This window comes from Solanum tuberosum, unplaced genomic scaffold, assembly GCF_000226075.1.
Source record: "Solanum tuberosum cultivar DM 1-3 516 R44 unplaced genomic scaffold, SolTub_3.0 scf00337, whole genome shotgun sequence".
NCBI classification, from domain to species: Eukaryota; Viridiplantae; Streptophyta; class Magnoliopsida; order Solanales; family Solanaceae; genus Solanum; species Solanum tuberosum.
Window position 1 is genome coordinate 508,808 of NW_006239266.1, and position 9,217 is coordinate 518,024.

The following is a 9,217-nucleotide window of genomic DNA, read 5'->3' on the forward strand; positions in this document are numbered from 1 at the left end:
ACCCCCTCCAAAAAAAATAAACTTCATTAAAAAAATTTAAATGTTTTTTTTAAGATGTGTTCAATTCGAATTGGGACTCTAGAAGGTGTGTTTAGTTTCAATTAGAATTCTTGAAGCCTACTCAACTCTTCCACATGGAGAAATGAGATGTTTGCCCACCTGCATCACTTTGTTTCTCATATTTTACTCCGATAATCAGTCTCCAGTACACGCTTCACTTACATGATGATTACTGAATCGCCAGATTCCTTACCCCCGGGGTTCCCTTGCTATTGATCAACTTTGCCTTTGCAATTCAGAGTTCTGTCAACCTGCTTCAAGATCTTGCTAGGAAATTGGAGAGAATGACATCTGATATGTAGGAATATTGTAAACAAATTGTTAATAATGCCAACCAACCATCCATATACATATTGCTCCGCCGGGTACCTAGCCTTTCTTTTCATTCTACAATTCCTTGCCACACTTGAGTTGTTTTATATCTAGCTCCCAGTGCCAATCCCAGATAAGTTTCGGAAATGATGTCAGTTTTTCACACTAGAAGCACATCCACTTCTTCAAAGTTTTGCAGATTAGTTACTGGTACTTTCCGCATGTCTAATATGCAACCTACTGCCCTTCAAATGATGGGAGGAGTCACTTCTGTATTAGTGTCTTCCTATTTAGTGGACCAATCAATAGTCTCATTCATCATCCTCCCACAAGTCTAATGTTTTTCAGAACTAGCCACATGTAGATCAGCAAAAACTGCAGGCAAAAATGAATCCAATCCAGACTTCTTTACCATATGATTCCGCAATCTTATTCTCCCTCCTTGGGTGTGTAAAAAAATCCCGGTAAGCCATTTAAAACAATACAAACTACAGAACGAGACACAGCAGAGATAGTGCCACTCCCACTTTTGTCATCAAAAGAACCATCCGTCCAAACCATGGCACGGATAAGTAAGGACCATGCCCTAGACCATCCAATATGTGAAAGGGAACATAGTTACAAACATGACTGCTCTGACTTGTGAAGCCAATGTTATTAAGACTAAACCTGTAGGGAGAACTCATACTTCTCCACTGCTCAACGTTACCATGAACCTGAAAAAACATAAATATGAGCAAGATAAAAACACAAAGAAGTGATCCTCCATTTTGTCTGCACTATGCTGTTAGGTAAGTTAGATCATGATGAACAATGCCAGAGAAACTGGTGGACACAACTCAAATGAAACATCTCCAGGGTAGTCATAAATTTGGCAGATACCTTCACATATTACCCTGTTGGTAAAAGGCATTAGACACTTATTCACAGAGTAGCATTCAAAATCTTTCCTTAGCAACAAAACTTCATGGATCATACTAAATCAGCTAACCAATTGAAATTACTAACACCTTGAACTAACAATAGCACCATAATTAAAAAGTTTATCTCAAAAAGATTAAAAAGTATAAATTTAAGTCAGAAAAAAAGATCAAGCTACTCTGAAGACTTATCATAAGTTATCATAAAGAGCATAAATAAACACAAATGAAGCTACTGTCCATTAGTCTTTCACCCTTGAGCAGCACTTAACCTTCACTACTCTTCTGCCGTTCCATAGAAATCATTCACTTTTGACAAGAAATCTGCTACAAGAGCCAGTTATTTCAAATACTAAAGAACACGCATCTACTCTTCCTTGCCAAAAAGCCATAGCAGAAAAAATTGACAGGAAAAAAACATCAGCTACAGCCTACAGGTCATCCCTACCAAGGAGGCTTACCGGTACTTAAACAGAGCTTCTATATTTACCTGTTCCTAACTTCTTTATCTCTTATTAGTCCTGTCACAAGTTCTTTCCTCTTCCACAAGAGGGAGACGAAAGAAAGAAAAATTGCAGCTATTTCTTACTAACTTATAATTATTCAATATCCCTAATCAAATCTGACACTAATACCTTTTAAAACTTCTTTCCTACAAGCCCAGTTAGATATTTCTATTGCTCAAAAATCAGGGAACTCCAGCTTTCATACATGCTTGCATTTGCAGCAAAACACACCGCACAATATCTTCCTCTCCTTTCTATGGTTGGAAGGTCAAAATAAGATTCGGAAAACTCTGCAATATGATAATGGGAGAGGTCATCAGAACTTTTCTGATTAGCTTCAGTAATAAAAGCCCCTACGCACATCAGCATAAGTTTGTTGCAGGGACAAAAAACTGCAGAATTCAAAACAAAAAGAGAAGCCGTATTCCAAAATAAGTTATCCAATGAATTGGATTTGATCAGTATTGTCATAAATGTTGGAGGATGTAACAAACACAGTTACTGGGATTATATAAGGAAGATGAAACTTGGGCTGACTTGTTGCAATGATCAAGCTGAAAAAGGATGAATCTTGTACTGAAAGATCAATACTGTATCTCAATTTGGAAGTCAAAGGTAGAAAATTCACAAAGAGATGAGAATGAATGACTCTCGAAAGAAACCTAAAGGTATACCAAGAGGTAGAAAATAAGCAGAATATGCAGCTGAGACAGAGTGCACACTAACAGCAGTTTATTTTAGTCTATAAATCATTGTCAACAAAACTGGATTTGTGTAGTAATCGGCCTTGGCGGCAATCAATTCATTTTCTGGAATTCATCTTTATCCGGTCATTTTTTTGAAAAACAACTTCAATACTTAAAAAGAAGAGAGCATATTTAGATAAGAAAACATAAATTATCATTGTGTATATATATGATTGAACAAGTTATTGTGACAATGGAAAGGATGAGAATAGAATACGTAGAATAACCAACATAACAAAGTGACAGATAGGAAATACTTCTGCAGAGTTCCCTAACTAAGAATGTACTTGCACCACGACTGGAGTTGAAAAGGCACTGATAAGAAGTCGGAAAATTTGGAATATACAAGTTAATACCATGAATGCAATTACAATACAAGGGGAACATGACAAATTCCCACTAACAAACGGAGTCTTTCACCACATCAGTTGATTAAGAAAACTAAAACTGGAAGCGAGACAAAAGTCCTATCAGCAAATGCACGAGTCTCATGATAAATTGAGATGAATCAGAAAGAGAAATCTTGCACTCTTAAGAAAATATCCACCCAAGACTAGAGACACAAATCAGCAATACCAATGTTCAAAACACAAATTGAAAAAAAAAACTCCGACGATAATACACCAAAGAACACTGGAAATTCATTCAGTCTGGCAATAATAACCATTAGCCAATATGCAACAGTCCTGCCAAAAAACAAAAGCTAGACTCGATTCACATTCAGAGGTCAATTGTCTACATGATTGTTCACCTTATAGCTTTCAAAAGGTTATAGTTGGAACACATAAAATAGTTAGAAGTGCAGAACACCCAGAATTAGCATATTAGGAGCAGTGGGAGTCACGTGAACATATATGAGAGTCATGATTTTTTAAGTACCTTAAAACAGTTTCCTCAAGGCACCTTTACCAATCAGAAGAGGAAACAGAAGACAAGTACATCGAAGCTTGGATTGTAGCAGAAGATAATTCCAGATAAAATTCCTAATGTAGATGCAGCTTCAAGAAAAAGTTAGCTCCTCTTCTTACAAAAAGGACCACTGGCTCTAAGTAAGCACTCTGGATACAAATCTGATGACAACCATATGCAGTAGTTTTCACAGAATGATAAATTTTGTTAGTAATACACAATCACAAAGCTCAAGAAATAATAATTATGCTCCATATTGCAGATGGCAAGTCTAACAGGCACGGACACAAAACATTTACATATACGAACAAACTAACATACAATTCCAATCTAGATTCCTCAGCCAGACCTCCTGAGTACTCAAAATTCACCAACTTTTTTCTTTTGATAACCTTGGGTCCAGACCAGCTTGCCCACACCTGGAGTAATTCCACGGGATACTTGCCTCCTCCCACCAGCAACAAGTACCAAATAACTTTGTCCACCAAGGCTAGAACAAATGCAAAGAAAGCATAAGGTGTTATTATCTCAAAAAATCACCAACATATAGCAACAGGTATCCACAAGCTAGAACAGATACAAAGAAACCACCTAGTGTTTTTGTCTCAAAAATTCACCAACATATTATATAGGCGTCAACAATTATTGGAGACATTACTCCACAAAACAACACAGAACAAATAATTCATCACTCTTAAAGATGAATTAGTTAAGTTCTCACTTCAATGATTTTGTGGTGCATATTGTAGGCTTAGTTCCACAAGTTACTATGTTTTAGTGCTCGACAAATATTTATACAATTCAAGTTTAACCAGTCTTGGTTCAACATAAAGCGAGAATTTCAGTTAATCAAATTGTCTTTTGATAGATATATAAGAACTTGTTTAAAAGACCCTTTTGTGCCTTTATTCCGCACCACTACAAATATTAAACCCTCACGTTATTAATTCCACATCTACTATGTAATGTTAACCCATACACAACATGCATTGATTAACAATAAGTAACTTATTAGATAGCATTTGCAATCAAGGAAATATCCATCCTTGACAATTATTAGAGAGAGAAGATCATAAACTACAACGTAACAGCATGACAAACCCGTTTTTACTTTTTATTTCATAGAACAAGACCAAATGGACATGTATAAATAACAATCTACTAAAGCACCATCATGAAATATGTAAATAGAGGATTTAACTTACAAAAGCCAGTCTACACTTTATCCTTTCTATCTCAGGCTTGTTATAAAGTGAATTCAAAACAAGAGCCTACCTTGAAATGTGTTGTTTTTCCTCTTTCTTTAATTATATTACGACAGCTACACACACTAGAAATAAATGTGCAGAAAGCAGAGCACCCACCAAATAAAAGGGCATAACACATATTTTGGTGTTGATGCATCAAGGGTGTATGTGAAAGGAGGTACCAGGAAGGAAGAGCAACCACTTGAAGTAGAGGTGTACAATCAGGGCATGTTCAAGATGGAGCTATGCAACAAATGCAAAGAAACAGGGGCACATCCATATGGAGAAGCCTGCCACCAATTTTCTCATGGCATTGAGGATCTTCTTCCTGTCATTCGCCACCCGCTCTACAAGACAGAGATATGCCGCATAGTCCTCAATGGTGATCCCTGTTCTTCTGGCTATCATTGCCACTTCTGCCACACATCCACTGACCAGGAGAAAGTCATGAGATCACTCAACAGTACTACCAGGTCTCTGTCTCTCCAGCGGTCAATCCTTCATTTGACAAACACTTCAAAATGATCAAACTAATAGGAAAGACTGTTTAGAACCCAGTAAAATAATTGGAACAATTGTGGAAAAAAAAAGTACACAAATTGAGAAATGTCTTTGTAACAACAACATACCCAATGAAACCCCACTAGGTGGGATCTACGGAGACCTTACCACTACCTCATGGAGGTGATGAGGCTGTTTCCGAATTATTGCAAGTGCATCAAACCCAAGTAAAAGAAGAAGAAAACGCTCACAATTGCATCACAAGTCAAGAGGATGGTGTTGTGATAAAGAGACTGGCTTGATTGCATAGAAGGTGAATAGTGTGTTATGAACACTGTGTCATCCTTTAGCGAGCTGGATTTGAATACTCATCATTGTTCTTCTCTTCTTTCTTTTTTTGAGAAAGTTCCTCAGTGTTCTTTTATTTCTGTTTATGTTAACGGCACATTTGTTGATACATAATGACACTTCAATATAGAAGTGTTTGTTTGTTTTGTCTCTTCCAAAGCTAAAGAAAGCCACTCCTTTGGTGATGATTAATTCCAACCATATTTCTTTCTTTTATATACAAGTTAAAATCATGCTCAAGTTGAAGCATAGTAACATCATGCACAGATAACTTCACCGAATCAAGAAATCCACTACACTTCAATACCAAACTAATTGAGGCAGACTATTCAAAAGAATTTATCAAAAACAAATGCAGCAAAATGGTTCTATATTAACATAATCAGTTAAACACAGGTAACAGTAAATAATTGCAGGACAAATGCCCAACCAGTTGGAACTATTTGTTTTAACACCCACAAATGGCCAATACTATAATGTGTAATGCCAGCAATCCACAAGGAGGGACCAAATTACAATATAATAAAGGTAGATTTCATTGATTAGGAACAGCATTGTATTTTACATCATCCCATCAAAACTAGAATATAGGAAATAAAAGATTATAAACAAACAAATCTTTTTATCGACTCTAATCAATTGAATGACAACCAAACCCTAATAACCAATTCTCAAAAATAACAAATTTTTAAGAGCTTGTAAACTTGGTAACAGCTTTAGTCCCTTCAGAAACAGCATGCTTAGCCAATTCACCAGGCAATACCAATCTAACAGCAGTTTGAATTTCCCTAGACGTAATGGTAGGTTTCTTATTGTACCTCGCAAGTTTAGATGATTCCTGAGCCAATTTCTCAAATATATCATTAATAAAACTGTTCATTATCCCCATCGCTTTGCTTGAAATTCCAATATCAGGATGCACTTGTTTCAGCACTTTGAATATATAGATCTTATACGTCTCGGAACTCTTCTTAACCTTCTTCTTCTTCTTTTCTCCGATACCAACACCAACATCCTTCGTCGGAAGCTTCTTTCCGGCTTTTGGCTTCTTCTCCGCCGGAGCTTTATCGTCGGAAGGCTTTTCCGATGCCGGATTCTTCTCGGCGGGCTTCTTTTCTGCCTTAGGAGCCATGGAATAGTGTAGAAATTTAGCGAAGGATGAAATTTTTGTACGACGGGGAAGAAAGGGCGTGGGCTTGGTATTTATAGGTAATGGAATTTGGTTCTGATTGGACAAGGGAGAGTGATGAGGATCGATGACGTGGATTGATCACGACCGTTGGATTTGGTTTGAAGATCAACGGCAAGTGGAACTGTGCACGTGTAGATCATTTGCTACGGAAATAATGGCGTCTAAAGAGGGAGAGGAATGAGTAAAAACAACTAGCTTTTTGGGTTGTTATAGTAGAAAGAATTTGGTTTAAAGTATTTTTTTCCAATTTAGAAAAAATAAAAAAATTACATAATTATTTTTCTAATTTAACTTTATCGAATGTTGGACAAATATAAAGTCTATTTGAGGTAGATGAATTTAGATAACTATAAGGGATTGTTTGGTAGTTGATTGGAGTTATGCAACATTTAATTAGGAGTTCGTTTGGTGTGAGGGGTTAAAAATAATAGTGATTGGGATAAGAAATAGTAATGGGATAATTTTTTTTATCTTGTTTGGTTGTCATGTTTGGGATAACTTATCCCACCATTTATATCATAGTGATGGGATACATTATCTCATATACATGGTGGGATAAGTTATCTCAGGATACATTAGTGAGCTAATTCTTATTTCTTAATTTCAAAAATGTTTAGTGACCAAATAAATATTATACCCATTAAAACAACTAATTATATAAATAATACAACAAAATTAAAATAAATACTAATAAATTAAATAACAAATAATTAAAAATACATTAATACATGTATTGATAGTGTGTTGGATAGAAACTAAGCAAATAAATTAATTTAATTAACAATAAACTAATTAACCATGGTCTTGCCGCCAGAGAAAATAGTTAACAAGAAATTAAGAAAATAAATTAAGCAATTAACAAGACAAAGTTTGAAGAAAAAAATTGATAATGCTTTTTTTACATGTATTAAATATTTGATTTGTTGTAAATTTATATACATTTAAAAGTAAATTGATAAGGGTAAATGTGTAATATATTATTTTACTACATGTATAACTAATACCCACGTAACTTATTGTAACACCTCAGTACTTGAAAGAGCTAAAAATAGGAAGAACTAAATTGCAAATGACTAAATCTGAAATTTTGCAAGTTAAGCTTAAGATAGGAGTTTTGGGTCAACTTCAAATGGCCATAACTTTCAGTACAAGATGAGTTAGGTGGCCTATAAGATATCAAATGAAAGGTCTTGGAATCCTCTTTCCAACGCCATCGAGTTTGCTGATTTTTGAGCTTGTATGAGGGAGGTATGACTGTTTGAAGTCGGGTTGTCCATTTAAGAAAAGTCACCCGGATTTAAGAGGGGTATTTTGGTCTTTTCCTTTCCCTATCAGATTTATTTCATTTTTAGTAAATAATTAGGGGTCTAAACTGATTTGGTTCAGTTTACACAATCCTAAATTACACTAGGGTTTTAGAAAAGAAATCTAGACGAGAAAGGAGAAGAAAGGGGTCAAGATTTCGTCAAGTTCTTGAAGGTTTCGTTGCGGATTTCGCCAAGGGTTTGAGCCCTAATAGGTATGTGAGTTCACATAGCGTTGGGTTCTTTCACCCACGTGCCAAACATGTTAATTTCAGCGTAAAGTTCATTCTAGAAAATTGAAGGTTTGATATTCTTGACTGGTGTTCTTGAATTTGCTTTCATTCTTGAATTAGGATGGGATTGATAGGTTATTGAGATAAGCGTATCGATTTTAAAAGTTAGTTATGAGTAGATTCTTGTGTACATGTATTGGGTAACTGAATCTAAAGAGAAATTGAGAAAAAGAACTGAATCTAATCGAATTAAGGTCAGAAAATGAGTTGAAAATTTCGTCGGAACAACCTGGGGCAGGGCAGGCGCGGCGCGCCCCAGATGCGCCAGAGGGGCTGGGGCGGTGCACCAGCATTGCGCCAGAATCCAGTCTCTGAACTTTCGGGGCTGGCGCCGCGCGCCAGCAGTGTGCCTGGGATCTTCCCCCACCCATTTTTCGTCGTTTAGCCCGTCTGAGTCCTTCTAAAGTGTACTATCACTCCCTATTGATTCTAACTACCCTAAACAACTTATAAACATATACAAATCATTCATAAACATGAATCATAAACCTTGAATCCATAATTCAAATTCAAGGTAGAGTTGAGAGTCAAGTCTTGAGAGTTCTTCGAGTCATTTTAAGAGGTCGTTTGCAATTGTTTTACAGCTCATTTTAAATGACTTAAACACAGACTTGAGAAAAGTAGAGTGAGTTCATTTTCTTTAAAATAATAGATGGGAACAAAGTATTCCCAAGAGCAAATGTTTTTACATTTAAGATGAGAGGAAACACCGTTTTCCAAAAGGGTTTTCATGAGCAGTTTTAGTACCATCTCTTTTAAGATAAAGATTTTGAGTAATAATCTCAAACCACAGAAAAGTTATGTTTTTAAACATATTAGCTAGTTACATTTTGGGAGTAGTATTGAGCACCGATATGGGGACGAGTTCAGATAACTCAA

General features: G+C 35.9%; 2 protein-coding genes across 2 annotated transcripts; one reads left to right on the plus strand and one right to left on the minus strand.

The window, feature by feature from the left end:
• The first annotated feature begins 4,793 nt into the window (after window positions 1-4,793).
• On the plus strand, window positions 4,794-5,225 carry LOC107063367 (zinc finger CCCH domain-containing protein 15-like). The gene has a single exon (XM_015315165.1). It carries the CDS (start codon window positions 4,794-4,796, stop codon window positions 5,223-5,225), a length of 432 nt encoding a protein of 143 aa, XP_015170651.1.
• Window positions 5,226-6,061: 836 nt separating this feature from the next.
• LOC102593200 (histone H2B.7-like) lies at window positions 6,062-6,715 on the minus strand. The gene has a single exon (XM_006361150.1). It carries the CDS (start codon window positions 6,679-6,681, stop codon window positions 6,238-6,240), a length of 444 nt encoding a protein of 147 aa, XP_006361212.1. The 5' UTR covers window positions 6,682-6,715; the 3' UTR covers window positions 6,062-6,237.
• Window positions 6,716-9,217: the final 2,502 nt, after the last annotated feature.

Bases quoted from the DNA above. Each gene is read 5' to 3' on its own strand.
- LOC107063367 (XM_015315165.1), top strand. From the start codon at position 4,794: ATGTGCAGAAAGCAGAGCACCCACCAAATAAAAGGGCATAACACATAT.
- LOC102593200 (XM_006361150.1), bottom strand. From the start codon at position 6,681: ATGGCTCCTAAGGCAGAAAAGAAGCCCGCCGAGAAGAATCCGGCATCG.